General features: G+C 41.6%; 1 protein-coding gene across 2 annotated transcripts in view; it reads left to right on the forward strand.

Moving 5' to 3' along the window:
• The window catches only part of arnt2 (aryl hydrocarbon receptor nuclear translocator 2), a 73,017-nt gene extending 52,352 nt beyond the window's left edge, over positions 1 to 20,665 (forward strand). The window contains exons 12-19 of one of the 2 annotated variants that reach the window (XM_022740185.1): positions 1,082 to 1,233; positions 8,811 to 8,886; positions 9,255 to 9,378; positions 9,558 to 9,660; positions 9,916 to 10,054; positions 12,049 to 12,199; positions 19,737 to 19,882; positions 20,058 to 20,156. In XM_022740185.1, coding sequence (XP_022595906.1) covers positions 1,082 to 1,233; positions 8,811 to 8,886; positions 9,255 to 9,378; positions 9,558 to 9,660; positions 9,916 to 10,054; positions 12,049 to 12,199; positions 19,737 to 19,882; positions 20,058 to 20,156 — 990 coding nt within the window. Of the gene's footprint in view, positions 1 to 1,081; positions 1,234 to 8,810; positions 8,887 to 9,254; positions 9,379 to 9,557; positions 9,661 to 9,915; positions 10,055 to 12,048; positions 12,200 to 19,736; positions 19,883 to 20,057 lie in introns of both variants that reach the window. The other variant, XM_022740179.1, reaches the window with a different exon arrangement.
• Positions 20,666 to 22,147: the final 1,482 nt, after the last annotated feature.

The raw sequence follows: 22,147 nt of genomic DNA on the forward strand, positions 1-22,147 counted from the left end.
GGCTAATCCGTTTAACATCTGTCCACATCAGAGTTCACAGACTCTCTACAGCCAGATCAACTTCCTCTCTTTTGTTTCCTTGTCATCTGGAGGCTCCTGATTATGATCCACCAAAAAATGAAATTTGAAACATGTACTCTCAGTGTTAGATGACCCTCTGATTCATTTTATTTATGAAGCAACACAAATTGACCAAAGTGCAGCTCTGTTTGAAAAAATCAATGTGGAAATGCGACATGCAGAGTAATACAGAGATTAAAAATAGTCTCTGAGGTGGGACTGAAAGGTTTCAATTATAGAGGCATTCCTACCACAGGGGGTGGGGATGGGAGGGGGAGAGAGAGATATATGGGTATTTGGTTTATTACCTCCACCGAGGAGGTTATGTTTCACCCCAGTCTGTTTGTTTGTCAGCAGGATTGGAGGGATAGGGTGTGGGCCGATGCAGGTTGTCTGTTATTTAGCCAAAGAAACTCAGCAGCATCGTTCTAAGCATTTTGTTTATTGCTGTGTTACCAGATAATCATTTCCCTCTCCTCTCTTCCCTCCCCCTCTGTGATCTCTGTCCTCTGTGTGGACCGAAGTCCCCCATATTTGTGATCAGCTGCTCAGGCCTTCCTCAGCACTTCATTTCAGAGTAATTTTAGATCCATTTCACACTTGGAAGAAGTGCAGTGCTTCCATTACTTCAGACTGACAGTCAGTGGAGAGATGGACTCAGAGGGGGCAGATCAGGAGGACAGTATTTACCAGCAGCCATAACTGTAACAGCTCAATTCAGTTCAGGAGTTTTTGTCAAATGTAACCCTTTAAACCCCCCCCCCCCCCCCAAGTGAAAGTGCTTTTGTTGACAAGTTGTAAAATAGGTTCCCCCTCCTGTCCTGTCATGCTCTGCTGTATAGTTTAATGTAGACTTGATAACATCATGGCTAATTGAATGTTCCACTCTCAGATCAACACAGTGGAGACTGTTAACTACAAATCTAAGAGAAAATGTATTATGATGATGATTTTTGTCTCAGCTGCGTTATTAAGACATGATAGTTAATAATGTTAACGAGTGATTTTCCTCCCTCTGCAGGTGGTGAAGTTGAAGGGTCAGGTTCTGTCAGTGATGTATCGTTTCCGGATGAAGAACAGGGAGTGGATGTTGATCCGAACGAGCAGCTTCACCTTCCAAAACCCGTACTCTGACGAGATAGAGTACATCATCTGCACCAACACCAACGTCAAGTAGGTTCTTCACACACACCTACACTCTCTCTCACACACATACACACACACACACACACACATCAACCCTGCACCAAATGGCAGCCATAAGAGCATTGGTGAGGTGACTTGCATTAGTGAGGAGGTGATAAGGTCTGGCTCATGTCATTAGCATGATGGTTTCCCTTCACTGAAACTAAAACACAAAGTATGAGTTTCTCACCAGCTTCTGGCTGTGTATTTTAATTCAGTATTATTCTCAGCAGTGTAGAAATACTCTCACCATAATGTCAGGGTCAAAAAACAAAAGAAAACACTGAATCTCTGTTTCTACTAACCTTTAATCTTCTCCTAAAAAGAGGCTAAATTGAAGATAGAAAGACGAGACAGCAAACCACAGAGGCCAACCAGTTGCCCTTTGGGGACAAATTTGTGCATGGCTCATGGGGTAGAGTGTGTGTGGTAGAAGCACTGTATGTGTAGAAGAAAGCGCTGTGTGAATGGGGTCAATAAAACTAGGAAAGGGCTTTATAAGTGTATTCCATTTAAATAAAGTCATCACTGCTACTAGATTGTTTTATGGCACAAAGGAAAAGGAACATTTCACTTTACCAGACACACAGTGTATAAAAATACTGCACAGATAATACATGAACCAAACCCAGAGCCAAATTTCAATAAACATCACTGAGATTGCTTGATAACGGCAATTAAAACATTACTCCAAAGAAGCAACCATCGATCTAGTTCAGTTTACTTAAGCTCAAACAGTTTATAAGGTTTTGTTTCATGACTAAATTATAGAAGTATATATAGACTCCTCAAGTTATTAACTCAAGGCATTTGACCAGTGTTTTGTGTCACTTAAACCATTGTCATATAAAGCCTGCAGCATCTTTATACACCATCTCAATGTCACATGGATCTGCAGAGGCAGGAGGGTAAGGAAGGAAGGTTATAGTATAAAAGGGAACTTGCAATACCACTAGCATGAAATGAACAGTACCAGTTATTACTGTCATATAATTTGTTCATAACATGGCATGGTTTGAGTTTAACCCTGGTTCAGTGTATCCTTTGGTGGGAAATGAGGTTTTCCACTGCTCTGATTCGACCTGAGTTGTCAGTGATAGACCTCGCCTTTCCAGCAGAGTCAGGAATAATCCTGATACTGTCCAGACCTCTGAAAAGAAACTGTGTCTATCCTCAGACAGTTCAAGACACCAGGGATAATATTTATCTATTTTTTATTGATTTCCATGCTGTTAACAACACACTGAATGAAAGCTGCAGAGTCTCAGTGAGCTGCTCTGCTCCGCTGAGCTGCCTCTTGTTTGTCCTTGGTGAGTCTTGTACCTTGTTGGATGTTGGAGTTCAGCTCTGAAATACAAGTGTAAATAAATGCAGCAGACGATGTCAATGCTTCAAGAACACAGGATAAACGTATTATGATGAGGGATAAGCAGCCTACAGGGTTAGAACCCGAATAAATACCGTTCCCTAAATTTCAACAGGCAATCAAATAAATAAATGAGCACTCAAATATGCACCAAAATAAATCAGTATCCAGTCAAATAAATGAATTCAAATTTGAATATATCCATTTGAGGCTGTTTTTATGCCTCTGTGCCGGTGACAGTCAGAGCCAGAGGCATTTGTTTTCAGGTTGTCCCTCCTAGTCTTGTGGACACAGTATCTCAGGAACACAGTGACTCAATGTTCTCAAATTTGGCACAAATATTCATTAGGAGTCAACGATGAACGTATTAGATTTTGGTGTTCAAAGGTCAAAGGTCAAGGTTGCAGTGACCCCTGAAAATCCAGTTTTGGCCTTGTGAACACGATATCTCAGTAAAACTTTGAAGGAACTTCTTGAAATTTGGCACAAACATTCACTAGGATTCAAGGACGAACTGATCAGATTTTGGTGGCTAAGGGTCAAAGGTCAAGGTCACAATGACCTCACAAAACATGATTTTGGCCTCGTGAACACTCGAGAATTCCTCAAGGGAATTCCTTCCAAGTTTGGCACAAACTTGGACTCACGGATGAACACAAAACAATTTAGCCATCTCTACACACAGCAATTATGATAAAATTTCACACAAATGTTTAATATTTTATATGACTGGATAAACAGGGATGTAATCTGAAACTAGTCTGAGTGGCAGAGGTGTACAACCGCGAGGCAGTAATTCTCTTTCTTTATTCTTTACTCATTATTCTTTATTCTGTGTAGCTGGAAATAGTGCCAGTCAAACAGAAAAAAAAAAAACTCTTGTCTGCTTGATCATGTGTCAGCTGGCTGAAAAATCAGAAAATAAAAGTGGAAAGATGAGCAAAACACGAGTAAAGTAGGTTTATATTTGTGATTTCACAATAAAATGACCAAAATACTCAAGCAAAAGTGCACTGATCAGTAAAGCTGCTCTGAGGCGGGCGGCAGACCACGCAAATCGTGCCTCACTCACCAAGGCACATGGCGATTCACCAAGTTACCAAACTGGTACAGTCGAGGAAATAAGCTCAGTGCCTCACAGGAAAATACCAGTTCACTCATGTGCTGCAGTGAGCCGGCATGAAAGTAGGTCCCTTCATGTGCCGTTCCTCCTGCATGTGCACTCAGCTGTCAGCGTCAGTTAAGGGCTGCTGTGAGCCCAACCAATTACCAATATGAACACACAGCTAATAGCTTTCAGTCACGTGTGTGTGTGTGTATATATGCGTGTGTGGGTATGTGTGTTACAGGCATGAATCACTGCCAACGGTTCCCTCAGGCAGAGTATTAACAGAATATGTGTTAGATTTATGAGGTCGCTATAAAAAAAACCGAATCTCGTTTATCAGAAAACGACAAAGTTCAGGAGCAGATGGCTTTCTGCAGGTCTTCTTCTGCATGATTAATATCTGTGTGTCGCCCCTTTGTATGCGTCTGTATGCGTGTACATGTTAAGTAATGTATGTTTTGTTTAAGTGGGAACACACTAGGTAATTGCCTTCTACTGTTGAAAGTGCACATTAATGAGCTGTGTGTTGAATTTGTGCAGGAACAGCTCAGTGTGCACAGTGAACATCTGTGTGTTTACTCAGGTGCTGCATGTTTGGACAGTGCTCATGTCAGAGGTGTGAGTGTCCTCTGGTTATATGCAGTCTGCTCACTGTGGGACAGGAGCTGGGTTACACATGTTTGTTGAGTCATCTGGTTCACAAAGCATGCATGGACCACTGATTAGTTCTTAGCAGGTGGAAATCTTTGTCAGTCTGGATTATTCTCCAGTTTGATGCCGGGAGATGAGCAGATGCATCAATGATAAAGGTTAATGCTGAATTCATTCATTCATTCACTCAGCTGCACTTGTGTGGAAGTGAAAACAGAAGCACTGATGTTATTCCATGAGCTCAGTGAACACATCACTCAATGACAATCAAAGAAGTAATGATATTGGTGATGAGGGATGAGCTTGTCCCTGGAATTGTGTTATCATTTAATTACCACAAAGATAATGTGTATTAGTAATTATAATCTGACTCAGAGGAGTTCAGGAGTTATATGTTGTTGAGTTGTTGTTGAGTCATCTGTCTATAAGATTATGGTGATAATCAAACACAGTTTTTTTTGTTGTTGTTTATGGAAATGTGATCAATCATTTTAAATGACTCTTCTCAGCTTAAAAACCAAATAGTTTTGGGAACATGGTAGAGAAATTACTGTATAAATGGCAAATTCTGTCATTTCTTTTTGTTTTGCTTCATCCCATTTGCTGTAATAAATACAGTTATAATATCTTGTTGTGAATTATCCTAAATTACCCTGAAATCTTTCAGACCTTCCATCTGGTCTTCTCAGTTAAAATGTTGTCATTTATCAACAGCGTTTTGCTTATTTTGATTGTTAAATTAATTTAAAATTCAAATGAATTCACTCCAGGCCCAGGAGGAGCTTCCTGCATGTCACAACTGCTTTGAAATGGATTTTTTGTCCCTGCTGCTCTGATAATATCTTCATTTGAGTCATATCCCTGTTTAACTGCTTATCAGTGTATCTTCAGAGAAAGTTTCTTCTTCCCCGTTGTTTTAGGTAGAAATGGTATGATTTGGTTGCCAAATGTAACAGTTTCCCCCTGCAACAGCCCGTCTGATCAATGAAATGACAAGTTGCTAGGTGTTGATTTGAAAGCTTGGAATCATGGGTAAATAATGCTGCTGATGTGTCCAGTGCTGCATTTTATCTGTGTGCAGCAGCAGACCACAGGCCATCTACACCTGTGATTGACAGACCTGTTGTGCCCTCTGTGACCAGAACATATGCCTTCGCAGAAGCTTAGTTTGTTGTGTTACACGTGAGGAGGCTGTGGAGAGTGAGCTGATGAGTGAGTTGAACTTGTGATATCCTGCTGTGGTAGGATTCTGGAGTGAATACACACATAATTAACTCAAATGTTCACACAGAGCTACACCACTGTCATCGTATTTAATACTGAGTTTGTTGATTAACGGAGGAGGAATAACACAGGACACAGACATAAAGACCTGCCTCTAATTCTGTTACGTTCTGGAGCTGAAGTAAATAAAGACTAAACTGTTGTGGCTGTGCTCTGTGTCAGAGACTGAAGAAGAAAGAGTCTGTCTCTTCTAACTTCCTCTCTGATCATGTAACAGTAAATCCATCTGAAATCACAGCTCAGTCTTTGTCTTTCATTCATGTGTTTGGTGATTTTGTCAGACGACGTCACAGTTATAAAATCAGGATTTGACCATAGGCGGTCCAGACAGATACTAGGCTTAGACCTAGTCTTGTTGGAATATTTTCCTCAAACTTAGATGAAGTTTGCGTCTGTGTTTACTACATTGTGTTTTCTGTTCAATTGCAAATACAGCTGCTGACTAAAAACACATATACCGTACTCAATTAAAAGGTTCAGGCTCAGGTAAAACCTGTTTCATATCTACTATAATATTTATTATTTTTCACAGAAATTATATATATAAAACTGTTACTGAGGTCCCTGCATATGAATGGCCTCCACACAATAACAATTTATTAAAGCCGGCATTTCAACATGTACAGAGGTAGAGGGGAGGCGGGAGGTGTTATGGGGAAAATAAAACATATTTGTGCTCTAGAATTAGAAATATGTGCTCACAAATTAATTCTTCAGCCTGATGACATCTGCCTGGGTTTGTAAACATTTTACCAGGGCAAAAGATTTATGAGCAGCACAAACAGCTGTTCAGTAACACACTGTCTAGTTTATCATTTCTCATGTTTGTCACCTCAGAGATGGACTTTCTGACGACCTCATTTTACACAGCATACAGTCACTCATTAAATACACTCCTCCATCCATCATGTCCTGTCTCTCTCTTCATCTACTTCTGATGAGATGTAGGAGTTTTATTTCAGTCAGGAAGCCCTTTGACTCTCTGTCGAGAGCATCATGCCAGAATAACTACACCTGTGCGGGAGAGACGACAGCAGAAGCTGCCTTTTATCTGCTGTGCTTCAACACTCTCATTCTCTTTGTAGCCTCATGTTTTAAAAAGTATAAAGTGGTCAGATCTAAAAAACATTATCGCAAATTGTTCCTGAACTTTCTCACGTGATGCTTTTGTTGTCATCTTTCAGACCTCAGTGGCAATGATGAGTTTATGCATCAGAAAGGTTCACAACTGTTTGTTGAAATTGTTGCTGGCGGGAGGTTCCCATTGTCAGATCAGGGCTGATTTTGATGATGAGACTAAAACTAAAATAAATACTAACCTTTGAAAATGACAACTATGACAAAACTAAATAATGTGAAAGATGGACAAATTGACTTGTGTTAATGCAGTGATTCTCAAAGTGGGGTCTGGGAACCCCCCATTAAAGTAACACAATGACAGAATGTATAGTTATACTGATCATGGGTTTCAAACACTGCTTATCAGAGGGTGTGAGAAAGTTTGAGAACCACTGTTTTAATACAGAGTCTTATTCAGCCACCTGCCTCCTGAGTGGTGAACAGTCTCTTCTGCTGTTCACAAATTGATTTAGCTTGCTATTTTACTATTGATACAACATCCTTCAAGTTATGTGTCTGTCAGTAATGAAATAAATGTTACATGTTCTTGGAAGAAACAGATTTATGGACTAAATTCATCCACAATCCACTGAGAATTATGACTGACATTTATGAAAAGGTAAACTAGTGTAACTATCAAGTGCTGTGGTGCTTGGTGCTAAAATAGATCTCTGTCATGACAGTTACCCACAGACTCACTTCCTCGTAGCCATTTTTGCTTACGAAATAAAATCACAAGAAAGCTCTTTATTTACAGAAGCAGCAGCAGCAGCAGCAGCAATGCTTTATTTCAAGCTACTGTGTGCTTTAATTCTGAAAAGTTTCAGCAGAATGTCCCAAAGGTTCTGTTACTTGCTTGACAGACCTCTGAAGTAGTGGACATACGATGTGTGATATGAAAAAAATAACACCAGTTCAGTCAGTCAGTCAAACCTATGATATGTGTCTGTGGGCCACAGCGCAATGCCATTTTTTTTTTTATCAAATTCTTACATTAGCCTTTGATTACTTTCTGGCCCGCTATCTAATGGATTAGAAAAAATTTGTTCATAGTCCGAACTTTCGTGCTCACCCCTGCTTTACAGTATCGATCCTCCTGCTCCTACTGCCCAGACTCAGACAAGTGGCAGAAAATGAATGGATAGACTAACAAACAGATGTGATGCAGTTATGGATGATGCACATTGTAAAGCTCAGCTACTAGGATTATATGGCAGTCCAATACAAGCTATTGATGAAGCCACAAATTATTGTAGAGAACACATTCTATCCTGTCCATAGACTGTAATGTCAGAGAGCAATTGACAGCTTGGGCTAAAAAGAAAGGCTTTATCTTTGTGGAGCTCACTGTGACAGCCCTCTCACCACTTTAGAGTAAACTAAAACTTGCTATTATTTGCTATTATAACTTCACTTGACACTCATATATGTCACACATGAGTGAAGTTAAACTTGACACAGAAGTTCTGAGCAGATAAAATCACAAATCCACTAATAGTGACAGGTTCCTTCAGACAGGTGATGGTCTACACAGATGGCCGTAAACAGTGTTGTGACCAGGCCCCTCAGAAGGTAACCTGTTTGAGGAAGTTTTGACCTGATGACAACTTGACTTGGAGGGAAAATTATCACTCAAAAAATTATCACCATATTGCCCATAAAGTGTAAAGGTCTATGCTACTTCTCCAGGTCATACTCTGCTCCTGCCCGCAACATGCTGCCACACAGACTGGGTTGATATTTCTACCAGCCAGCTCTCCTGGCTCAGGTTCCCAGCAATTTCTCTGCCCAGTTTGAATGTGGGATTTTAATCTACATGCTTTTCTGTTCCTTGAGTTTATTGTGGTGTCAGGTCTGAGAGAACCACTTATCATCTACAGGAATCATGCCACTTACATTTAACATAATTTTTAAGTTACTCATTGAAACATTTTATTGAATATAAAATGAAGGTAGCTGTAATTCAGTAATGTAGAGTATGTGTCAGTTTGGAGTCTGAGATGCTGACGCTGAACACGGTGTGTTGTGTTGTCGCAGGCAACTACAGCAGCAGCAGCAGGCAGAGTTGGAGGTTCACCAGAGAGATGGACTGACTGCCTACGACCTTTCCCAGGTAACCCCTCTGCCTCGGAACTACCTCACCCCCACTCAGCTGGTGGAAGATGCCTCCAGATTCTAAGGAAGTTTAGTTGAAATAAGTGAATATAATGACTAAAACATCTAACTCTGAAAGCAATGCACTTTACACCTTCATGTGAAGACAGTGATGGGCCTCCTGTTCACAAAAAAGCTTTTTGTTATATATTAAATTACTATGTGTTAATGTATGGCAGCATTTCATGGAATGCAATACACGAAGAATTGGATGGAATCCCAGCTTGTGAGATATCTACTGTACTTGTGTCTATGTATTCGTGTGGGTTCAAATCATACCGAACAACTCTGATGCCTCCTCCCTCCTGCCCCTCCCTCCTCCCTCAGGTGCCTGTGGCCAGTGTCAGCAGTGGAGTCCATGAGGCAGGGAAGAACATCGACAAGACAGAAGCCCTGTTCTCTCAGGAGAGAGACCCGCGCTTTGCTGAGATGTACACCGGCATCTCTGGCTGTACGACACGCACACACACACACACGCACACACACACAAGCACGTATCAATATACACCTGATACACACGTCCTGATAGTTGCAGGTTTAGCTTTGTATTTCTTTTCATTACCTGTGATATCTCTTCTCTGTTATTTCTATAATGTTGACCCTGGTGTGTGTGTGTGTGTGTGTGTCTAGCGGGAGATAAGAAGATGATGGTTCCCTCCTCTACGGCTGGCGGACAGCAGCTCTACTCCCAGAGCTCTCCTTTCCAGCAGGGACACTCTGGCAAAAGCTTCAGGTGTGTGCCAGTGACGTGTGTTAGTGCACGTGGTGCTCGGCAGACTTCATCCATGGCTCATTGGGTCGACATTAGTGACAGTGATAGCTGTGTGTCTCTCTGGAGAGAAGTGTTGCCTGACTGAACTTCAAACTTCACCATTTGTTTTTCTTTGTTTGTTTTTGTGTGTGTGTGTGTGTGTGTGTGTGTGTGTGTGTGTGTGTGTGTGTGTGTGTGTGTGTGTGTGTGTGTGTGTGTGTTTGTTTGTGCACGCAGTTCTTCTGTGATCCACGTCCCTGGTGTGAATGACATTCAGCCATCAGGCTCGTCTAATCAGAATCTAGCTCAGATTTCCAGACAGCTCAACCCAGGCCAGGTGGCATGGTCAGGCAACCGACCCCCTTTCTCTGGACAGGTAACACACACACGCACACACACACACACACACACACACACACACACATACACGCACACACACACACACACACACACACACACACATACACACACACACACACACACACACATACACACACGCACACACGCACGCATGCACACATACATGCACACACAAATATTTGCACAAACAGCATTTATTGCTGAAGTGAAACCTTGTTTCAATGATAAAGTCACCAATCTCCATGTTTGCCATGATTGCAAAACTCATTTTCTCTGCTCCTCCTTTGCCCTACACTCCCATCCCTGGTGCCGGTTAACAGATGGACTTGTCTTATTGCCATATTTTGTGTGTGTGTGTGTGTGTGTGTGTGTGTGTATATGTGTTTGTGTCTGTTTTACAATTTTGCTGAGGGAATGTGCTCAGGATATGTTTCTTAACAGGCTCATCTGTCTTCCACACACACACACACACACACACACACACACACACACACACACTAGTCAGGTCATTCCAATGGACTCACTCTAAATGCATCACAAATAACTGGAGCCAGATGATATGAGGGGAAAAGAAGGTTGAATGCTCTCATCATTTCAAACATCTACATGGTTTCCACGTGACCTGGAAAACCTGGATAACCTGTTATTCTTCAGTGCAGTTGCTTAATATTGGAAAAGCCCTTTTGTTCAAACTACTCTCAAAAACAATGAGTGGCCCTGGAAGAATTCTGACTGCCACGAATTCGTCGGGTTGTTTTGGAACCAGAACAAGCCCCCATTCTGTGTTTTGGTCTGACATGGTGTTTGAATTACAGGAGTAAAGACACATCAGTCTGTAGGTCACTGGAAAATGATCTCTTGAATAACAACAACCCTGCCTGCACATTAACCATTGAAACCCTCAAAATTTTGTTAATTCTGGTGTAAATTACTGGGTTCCTCCAAGGAATGTGGTCTGGCATCATCATCCCTGCAGTCAAGACAGTCTCAGTCCAGACTGTTCTGTTCTGTTTTGGCCTGAAACAGCCCCTTTTGTTTTTTAACGCAAACATTTTTTCAGTTTTAGGCCCCCCCCCCATTGTCTCCCCTGGAAGAGCACATACCACTTAGGCTCTGTCCTAACCACAGAAGCCGAGGTTCAAATCCTGCCTGGGCCCTGTGCTGCATGTCATCCCCTCTCTCTCCCCCAGTTTTCCGGTCACTCTCTCACTGTCCCATCAAATTAAAGGCAAAAACTTCCCAAAAAATACCTTAAAAAAACAGTGTGTGAACAGCACACGAACAGCTTGTGGGTCACACTGACTTTGCCACACCTTTGTTGTAGAGAGTCAGGAAATGAGGTAAGGGTAAGCAATCACGTGCCTCCTGAAGCTGTCCAATAACTGTTAGTTTTACATTAATCACTTCATATGCTTGTTTCTAACCAACAGTAAACCCACACATGAGCCCGCTGGATTAGTTACTGTTGCTAACTCACTTCGGTTGATGGGTATAAAAATTGGATATTAACTTCATTCATTCATTTTCTACCGCTTATCCTCTAGTAGGGTCGCGGGGGGGCTGGAGCCTATCCCAGCATCCTTTCGGGCGAGAGGCGGGGTACACCCTGGACAGGTCGCCAGTCCATCGCAGGGCACACAGAGACAAACAACCATTCACTCTCACATTCATACCTATGGTCAATTTGGAGTAACCAATCAGCCTAGTCCCCATTTGCATGTCTTTGGACTGTGGGAGGAAGCCGGAGTACCCGGAGAGAACCCACACAAGCGGATATTAACTTGTTTACATTAATTACAAAGAATGTTCACACTTGAAAATGGAATCACTTCATATCTAAGGAAGGCATAAACAAGTAATCATGCTTTGGTTTGTTTGGAAACTTGGCTAGAAATAACAAGAAGACACTGACCTGTGGACCCTGTATCTTGTATTACACTGACCTTTGAGCTGTCTCTATAATCACAGCCCTGATATGCTGTATATTTAACCGGTATCTGTGCTCTCCAGTCCAGTAAAGCCCAGTCCAGTCCATTTGGTATTGGTTCTGGCCACAGCTACCAGACGGACCCAGCCTCCTACAGTCCCCTGTCATCACCAGCCACTTCCTCCCCCAGCGGCAACGCCTACTCAGGACTGACAAACCGCAGCACAGCTTTTGGTGAGTCTTTGTCTTTTATCCTGATTTATTCCTGGTTGATCCATGATGTGGTCCCACCTGTGTGGTATATTGGGTGTAGGACGTTGAATTGTGTGTTTGTGTTTCTCTGTCTGCAAACACAATCTTATGAACATAGTAACAGAGGAATAGAATCATACAGAACCTACAGCAGAGCATCTGTGCTGTAGAAGATCTTATGAGGTCGGGCAATAACTTAAAAATCAATATCACTGTATTAATAATGTGTGTGTTCACCATGGCAGTGTGTGCAGATGCAGCAGCCTTTCACAGATTTCAGTTCTTGAAATTGTGAGTTAAAATTGAAAAGCTGTTGGAAGCATAACACGAAGCCGAGGAAGCAAAACATAAAGAGATGAACTTGTTTCAAGACAGGGTTGAAGATTGTTGTAGAAGCCGGTGCACGGTGAAACCACTAAAGCAAGAAAACATGTTGCAGTGCTGCAGTGCTTCTTCTCAACAGGTCATATTCTCACAAGTGATGAAGGAAGCCAGCCTCTCAGTTATTTTGTTATAAACTCACTAGTCTCTTGTGTTTGTTTGTCAGGGCATATTATTTGTTTATTAATTAATTTATAAAGTTTTAATTTCAGGTTCTATAGTGTTAATGACTCAAATGCAGACAATCCAAAGGAGTAGGTGGAAAAAAGGTGATTTATTAAACAAAGAAAACACTCAAAAGTAGTAATAGTGCAAGAGACAAACAACAATCCAAACTGAGTAAAACAGACGAACTGACACTGAAAACAGGGAGCACAGAGACTAAATACACACAAGGCTGATTGAACACAGATGAAACACATTGGGGTGGGGCAGACAATCACAAAGGAGGGGGAGACACACACACTGCAGTGTTATTGCGCAGATTTACAAGTGAGATGTCACCACAGTAACGGTGGTTTATCTCCTTCCACCTGGATTAGTCTATAGAACTTGTGCAAGAAAGTATATTTTACACACCATGTGGAATATTACATTTTTCTTGTGGCGGCACATCGCAGTAACAGCCTGAGACGTTGTGCAACTGTGAATGAAGACTGACATCTGTGTTGTAGCTTGACCATTTCCTTGACCTCTCATGTGACATGACGTGGAGGGCAGAGCAAACTACAAATCAGCTTCACCATTTTAAAAATGTCGGTGTATATCACAAGTTGTCAGAAATGCTTCCACATCTCCATACGAAGGCGGCTTAATGCTCCTTCAGTAAGTTACATATGAAGCAGAGCTCAGGTGGGTTCTCATGAAATCAGTGTCGGCAGGTACGTTGGTTTCTGTTTCAGATGCCAAAGATATTCCAGAAGTGATTAAATCCCCTGCATCAACACCTTTGTGTGCTGCCGAACCTTAGCATCAGTCGTTTCAGCATGACAGTAAAATGACTCATTTTGTATGTATAGAAAATGAATCACATAATGAATACTCCTCACAATCTTCCCGAAGGGAGAAGAAAGAAAAGATTGTCGCTATCTTCAGACTTTTAACTGAGACCAGGTCACAGTCGCCATGTATTCAATTCAATTAAGAAAGCTATTTCCTTGCTTTCAAGTCTTACTGGCTTATTTTTGTCTGGGCACAGAGGTAATTACATGGGAGGAGAAGAAAAGCAGATGGAGTCGGAGTCACTCATTAACTGTTCCATCCACCATTAGTATAAATTATTCTGTATGGCCTTCGGAGCTTGTTTCTCACCTCACACTGCGTTAACAGCTTATCCACACACACCAGCCTTTTTATGAGAGCCATGAATAACTCAGGAAGTTTGCATCTGATAAGTGCTCCACTGACAGACTGACACAAATGAAGTTGTGTCTGATTGTCTGCCTGCTTTGAAATTCAATAGCAGTGTTTGACAGTGGTTTGAGGATGTGTTTGTTGTGGTCAGCTTCAAGCTGGATGCATGTCAGCAGGGGTTCATGTCCTTAAGGAAAAACCTGACATCTGAAAGAAAGCTGAAAGTCAGCTGCAGGTCAGTGTTGCATTCACAAACTGACGTCTGATTAGGGAATTTATTTTTTCCAATCCTAACAGTGCATGAATGCATCATTCTAATAGAGGGATATTAGAAGTGTACTGAAATTCAAGATGTGTTGCAGGAGGTTGTTTGATTTACCTGTAATGACTAAAATAAATAAACAGTGTGGGCTGCACAGATTGCTGTGTGTATATATACTGTAATATATTTTATATATATATTTATGACTTCTAGATTAAATACAACTCCTGCTAGAACATTCAGTTATATCACATTATTTATGAGATTATGGAGAGTTTAGTTACAAACTGAAGTCATTTACCAGGCAAGGTGGGTCTAATGAAAAGATGCAGGCTGGAGTGTGACTCATACTAGGGACTAAAAGTCAGGATATCTTCTGCTGCTCTTTTTTCAAACTCAGGAACCAAAACAATCTCTCCGCCATGTTGTTCTCCTGCAGGCAAGAGGGAGAACCTGTTACTCTAATGAGGCTGAGTATAGAGCTGCGGTGTGCGCCACAACAAACATGAGTCTGGTGTCTAAGCTACAACTGTGGCTGAAACAAAGGCCCTGTGACCAGAGTGGCTCCGTTAGCTGCACCTGCTTCCGTTTTAATTGATGCATAGTTGATCTGAGAGTTGTGTCCTTATTGGTGTGCTATAGTTGAATATGACCCTGCCACTTCTGTTTGTCATGTTATTCAAGGAAATTAAGAGTAAAAAAGCTTAACACAGTCACAAAGATGAATTTATTCTGTATAATCGGCTCTACATTCTGCTTCAGAAACATCACCCACATTCTCCTGAGTTCTTTTAAAAAGTGTTCTACATTTGTTCTATTACAAATAACACACAAGATAAAACGAGACCTACACAACACAATGATTCATTCCCACATTTTCTGTATTTTGTTTTGAATCATATACATGAATAATTAAGGTCATTTATCAATTACTTGACTATTTAGCTCATTAGAAATTGTCTCATGTACCTGTTAGCTTTGTTGTTTTACTCCTGGGGGTTGGAAAGAGAATTGGTTCTTCATCATCCACTGTCCCACTGTACAGGAGCTGGAGATGCAGTGCCGATACTGCTGGATGCCACTGATAACGTTTATGTGTGCGGACCGTATAACACATACATCAGATAGGTTTAGCTTTGATTTAGTTATCTCGCCTAATGTTGTATTGTTCTTTACCAGCTCTGAATACAAATAAGAGTCAGCACAGAACAGCACAACGTGACTCTCACCTGTACGCAGCATTCAGAAGAAGTCCCAGTTCCTTGTCGTACATCTAGCTTGAAGGTTTTAGTTTCTTGCCCTCTTGTTGTTTCTTGCCCCCTTGTTGCAACATTGTGTGCATTCAGCCAATCATGTGGCAATTGTGCAATGTATAAAATCCTGCAGATGCAGGTCAGGAGCTTCAGTTACTGTCACATCAAACATTAGAATGATGGAAAAAATGTGATCTCATTGACTTTGACTGTGACATGATTGTTGGTGTCAGACGTTGGTTTCAGTGTTTCTCAAACTGCTGATCTCCTGGATTTTCACACACAACAGTCTCTAGAGTTTTTATTCACTGGTGGTCAGATGAGAAGGGCCAGGGCCAGGTTCCACTTCCTGTCACCAAGAACAGAAACCCGAGGCTGCAGTGGACACAGACTCACCAATACTGGACAGCTGAAGACCTGGTCTGATGAATCTGGATTTGTGCTGAGGCAGCAGATGGTAGAGTCAGCGTCTGAATCCATGGATCCAAACTGCCTTGTGTCAACAGTCCAGGCTGGTGGTGGTGGTGTGCCCAGCCTTCAGATGAAACTACCTCGGTCTGAAGTAGTCCATAGCAACCGGAACCGTCCTGGTGCAGCAACATCCCAACCTTGTTCAGAACTCTCGAACTGCTACGCAGCTCTCCCTGAGGAAGCCTCGGCCCAGCTGGTCAAAACCGCTACCATCCCCCTCTCACCTCTCTCAGGTGGTGGTGTGATGGTGTGGGGAATGTTTTCTTGTGACAGTCAATCACGGTCATGGTCTTGGCCCAGTTTGGCCACAGTTCACCATCTTCTAATGGCTCCTTCCTCCAGCCCCCCCCCAGTCTACTGAATCCAGTAGAACACCTTTGTGATGTGGTAGAACAGGAGGTTGGCAGTATGAATGTGCAGCTGACAAATCTGCAGAAATGATGTGATGCATCATGTGAAGGTGGAGCAGAGTCTCAGAAGAAAGTTCTGGTGCATCCATGAAGAACTGAGGCTGAAAGTAAAGGCAGGAGCTACCGAGTGTTAGTTGGGTGTTTCTAATAAAGTGCTCAGTTTTATATTTTTCTCTCGTCGGATGCTGGAGCCAATCCTAGCTGACACTGGGCAGATCAACAGGTCTGTCACCAGGGGGAGATATAGAGACAAACAACCGTCCATGGTTAAATTCACACGTACAAGCAAATCAGTCACCAGTTAATCTAAACATGCTTGTCTTTGGCCTGTTGGAGGAAATCGTACCCCGACAAAACCCCCACCCACATGTAAACTCCACACAGAACATGGCAGGGTCAAACCCAGAACCTTCCTGTTGTTAGGCAACAGTGCTAACCACTGCACCACCATGCTGCCCCAGTTTGGATAGTGAAACAGCAAATAGCAAACCAATATGGCATAGATCAGTGAGTCTTTCTTCAGTGTGTCCCTCTCATAGATGTGATTGTTTTGCAAGAAGAAAGCCAGAGTCAGCTGGACACCAGGGATCATCATGGCAGTCAAACTATTCAAGTTACAGTTGTGACCCAAGACAGATGTGTAGATATGTAGCCAACTGTCATCTGTGTTACTTTTTGATTTAAAATAACTATTTGTTTCACGATGTAGACACTGTGCACATTATGCAAAAGTAAAAGTCTAAATGAATCAGGTTCATTTGTTTTATAATCAGGCCCACCTAAATTTGAACCAGTTTCATGGCGATCAATAAACAGTTGTGGAGACTAGAGCTTAAACAACTTGTCGTTAAATCGATTCTGCAATCAACAAAAAATTTGTAACTTTGATGATGCCAAAAATTTACTGATCCCAGCTTTGTCTTCTAGTAAATATCTGTGGGTTCTGAAATGGTCTGACAAAACAAACATCGTTCTTCTTTTTTACGCCAAAGTAGTTGATTAGTTGAGAATCAACAATGAAAATAATTTCTGCAGTTATCACTGAAAATGAAGGTGCTATGCTAGTCGAGGCGTTTCACTCTGAACCAGAGTGTTGGACCAACGTTTCTCTTCCTGGAGCCACAGAACACAAAAGGTTGAGGAGGCTTCAGTGTTTTTCAGTCAGTGACGGCTCATCAACCAGCTGCCCGGGACTCTCACTGTTTGTTGTCCACTTAATAAATAAAGCATGTCCACTATACAACTAGTTGATGGCCTTTTAATGGAAACACACATTAGCCAGATGGATTATCGCTCTCTCTCTCTATCTACTGGTTTATGTATTTGTTCTTTATTTCCTCTCTTTTGTTCCGCCGTGATTTTTTGACTTTTATGTGTCATATATTTTTACTCTCTCGTTGCTCTCTTCCACCCGTCAGACCATTTGAAGAATGAAGTCAGTTGCAGCCAGTGCCATTCATTTGCTGTTTGCTGTATTCATTTATAATAAGCAGTTGTTTTCCCGTATCCTCTCTGCTTGCCAATGCATGTATGCACAACTCTCCTCCTCTGTGTTTGGTTAATTTTTTTTCATCCTTCCTCTGGTCTTTCCTCTCTTCATCAGCGAGCGGCTCAGCCTCTTGCATGGAGAAGAGCATTTTGTTTATTATCTGCAGAGGAGGCAGACAACTTATCAATCTGCTTCGCTTTAATGTTCTCAGTGGGATATAAAAGAGCCTCACAGGGAGAGGGTGTGTATACGTGTGTGCACATCTGTGTATTCATATCTCATGTAGACAGTGAAGTGTGTAGCTGCTGTATAAGCAAGAGAGAGTTAACAAGAAGAGAGTCACGAAGCTCCTACTGCTGCTATTATCAGGTTGTGTTGATGTGGAGAGAATAATGCACTTATTTAATAGAGGCCTTTATTTCTAGTTTCCCTGTTTTTGGTTGGACCAGCCAGGGGCTACAACCATGCATGTCCGTGGCTGACTGTTCTTTGACAATGATGAACAATTTCTATAACGTCATCAGGGGGAGTTTATAGCAGATCCACAACAGTTTTCAACCGCTGTATTTATATAGTGACTGGGGCTTTTACTTACCTCGACTACAGAAGGCAACAGGCCTTTATTTCTGATTCCCTCTGTTTGGTACAATAGTGGTATTTTAGTTTGATTGGCTCCATTTGTCCTATTAAAGTTAATACAAACTCAACACTAACTGTTTCAAATTAAAAGCCCTCTTCAATTTTCAATATTGATTCATTTGTCATAATTTTTTTTTCACTCACTCGTGTAATCATTTAGTTTGTAGAAAATAGTGCAAAATGGAAAATGTAGGAACTTCCATTAATAATTAGTTTTGTCTGAGCAGCCATCCATTAAAATAAATAACATCACAAGCAAATGAATGTTTGGCATTGATGCTTTATAATTGACTTAAATTGGTTATTAAATTAAACTGAATTGTTTAATCAACTAATCATTTGGCACTAATTAAGATTATTTGAATACTTTAGTTTAATTTAATGTTTTGTTTTGAAAAAGAGGAAACAAACCAGGAAATAGTGAAACAGTACATCCAGTGATCCTCCTCCTTGATTAAGGATTTTAAAGACAGAGAGCGATGCAGCATCAAACAGCTGACAGTGGCCACACACTGGAAGAGGAAAGAAAAGACTTGAAGACAGGAGGATAAAGCAACGCAGAATGTAATTACCAATCGACAGACAAGATTAATTAGACATCATCAATAAAACAGTGTGAAAATTTCTTTTTGAAAATAATGTTAGTGAGCTGCTTTCCTTATCTGTGCACTACTGCAGCTAAGGGAATACTGCTCATGATAATAATGTTTCTCTAACACTGAATATTAGAGTTAAATGTGAAGATGTTGCTTAATGATGATGTTAATACCTAATGAAACAAAAAATGTAATATTTTTTCAACTGCACCATATGTAGGGCTCATAAATAATATCATCATATTTTTAGGCTATATTATATAGATATATGTCTCTATATCTATATATAGATATATATTTTGAAATATCCTCTAAAGCTCATAAATACACAATTTAACCCTTTGGCGCATAAAATCAGTATGATGATGATTGTAGTCCCTCTGACATTTGTCTGCATTCAAACCTCCTTCTTCTTTCAAACTCAAGCAACAAGATTCACTGAAAAAGACATTTATCCCAGTGCTGTTTCTTTTCTGAACCAATTCATCTGCCTCCATCTTCAGTTTCTGTTTCTGAATACATGTGAAGTCTCTCTGTGGTTCCCTCCACTCCAGATACAAAAACACTGGGCGTGGCAGCGTGTTGTCAGAAGCTGCGATACATTGAGTACATTCGTTATATCGTCCACCTTATGTAAGAAAGTTATCCTGTGTGTGTGTTTCCAGATGTGTCAGGGGAAAGCAGTCAGAGTGGAGCCCAGTTCCAGGGTCGCCCCAGTGAGGTCTGGTCCCAGTGGCAGAACCAACATCACTCGCAGCAGGCCGGGGAACAGCACACACACCCCAACCCCAGCCAGACAGAAGTCTTCCAGGTAACACACACACACACACACACACACACACACACTCACTCTGTAGTGTGTCACAGCAGCGTGTCCAGCTGCTGGCTGCCAGTGTACACAGATATGTGATATGTCTGATAAGAGCTGCGTGTCCTCAGAACACCCCTCACCTCTGAGCCCCCCCCCCCTCCCTGTGTCTCTGCAGGACATGTTACCCATGGCTGGAGATCCCACCCAGGGAACAGCCAACTACAACATTGAGGACTTCGCTGACCTTGGCATGTTCCCACCCTTCTCTGAGTAATCCCCCCCTTTCTCTCCATCACTCTCCCTCTCAGAACTGGACTGATGTTTGCATTCATCTCTCATGGTCTGTCTCATTTTTCTACACTACCACTCAGAAGTTTTAGAACACCCGCTTCTTCCAGTTTCTATTGAAAATTGAGCAGTTCAGGTCCAGTAAATAACTTTAAATGGTACAAAGGTCAGCTGTAAACTGCCCAAGGTAAAAAAAAACAAAAAACGTTCAGGTTATCAAGAACTGAAAGATGAAGATCAGCACAGTCTCAGACTTAAACCCAGGCTGGTTTAAAGGAGCTATTCCTCAGTTTTGCTATTGCTACATAGCTGATGTTAGCATTAACAGCTGTTTACTTGCCAGTCTTGCCAAGAGCTTCCATCATTGCGTTTACAACGTAAGGTTAGAATACATCTGTGGAGCAGCACTACTTAAGGGCAGCCTGGACATTCCAGTGACTCGGAAAGTGACAAGACGGGCTAATCGGGTCAGGGCTAGCTGGTTAGCATGCTAACTTCAGCAGAAGAAAAGATGGGATAGAGACAAGAGTTAACATTGGTGTTGGAGACAGCTGTTGGTGAATAAAGGAAAGAAGTTTGATGCTGAATTCACAACGTTTCTTCTAGACTGGTAAATAAACAGCTGTTAATGCTAATGTTAGCTATGTAGCAATAGCAGAACTTACATATAGCTCCTTTAAGATGATCTAAACAGAAGGTGAAAGCAAAACAAACCAGTGCAACACATTTGTGGGAACTTCTGCAGCAGGGTTTTATTTCCATTTTAGAAAGAACCTCATGAGCTTCTGAATCAGTCAAAAATTGAAAGATTTCATGATTCTTTTCTTTTAAAATCTTTATTATTTATATGTCTGATGCTTTCATTTCAGAAACACTGAGACATCAGGCTGTAAATTTCAGTAACTGGATAAATGGAGGTGTTGTAAACCCGTTGAATGGTAGTGTAAACTGCTGGATCACCAACACACGGCTGATGTGCAGCATGGTGAATGTCTGGGTGCACTTGTCATTCGCACGCATACAAACACAACAGTCCACAAATGTTTGGGCTGCAAAGGCCCGCAGTATGTATCTGTGAAAATACACATACCTCATCGCTGTGAAGAGGAGCGCCACTGTCAGATGGAGGGAACATCAGTCAACCTGTATCAGCTCTGTCTGTCGTCAGTGTCTCAGGCTCTTCTAAGTGGCAGGCTCTCTGCAGTCAGTCTCAGTGTGACCAGAGGAGGTCAGTCAAGAGGTGAGAGATGTGTTTGTCAGAGGCTGGTCTGAGTGTTATCATTATCACCTTCAGATCTGATAAGTGACGGCAAGTTTTCACAAAAAATCTACGTCCACATGACGTATTTACATGCAGATGAACACAATTCATGACTGTTACTACACATAGAAGATGTGTGTGTGTCCGCTGCTGTCTGGAGTGTATTAGGGCTGATTTTCAACATGCAATAATTACACCTGAGAAAAAAAACATTCGCTTATAAGTCATTCTGCCTTGAACAACAAAGAGAGAGGTCTGTCATGTACTAATACACAGGTTGATTACATCATAAATGAGCGCTTGTTTCTGGACAACTGAAATAGTCCACAGTAAATCTACCCTAAATATATACTTATTGACTTGACATTTCTTAGTGATGGTGTTGATGTAGGGCTGACAGTTTTACTGCTCAATATCTCCACATAACACGCTAATTAATCATTACTTCTCTGTTGAGGAATGTAGGTCTGTACCACTCCAGAAAAATGTCCCAAATTTATGAGAGTTCTTGCTCAACCAGGATGTGACTGATGCGAAAATATAAAACACCGGCTGGTTCTGTGCACACTGAACATTATTGTTTTTGTTTCTTTTCCCAGTTCCTGTAAAGACGTGCACTGACACCACACAGGTCAATACGTGGTCACCTTAGATGGTGCATACAGCAGTGTGGCAATAACACACACAGGGTCATACATTAGATCTGCTGTCATCAG

Source organism: Seriola dumerili, unplaced genomic scaffold, assembly GCF_002260705.1.
Source record: "Seriola dumerili isolate Sdu_G_001 unplaced genomic scaffold, Sdu_1.0 BDQW01000003.1, whole genome shotgun sequence".
Taxonomy (NCBI): Eukaryota; Metazoa; Chordata; class Actinopteri; order Carangiformes; family Carangidae; genus Seriola; species Seriola dumerili.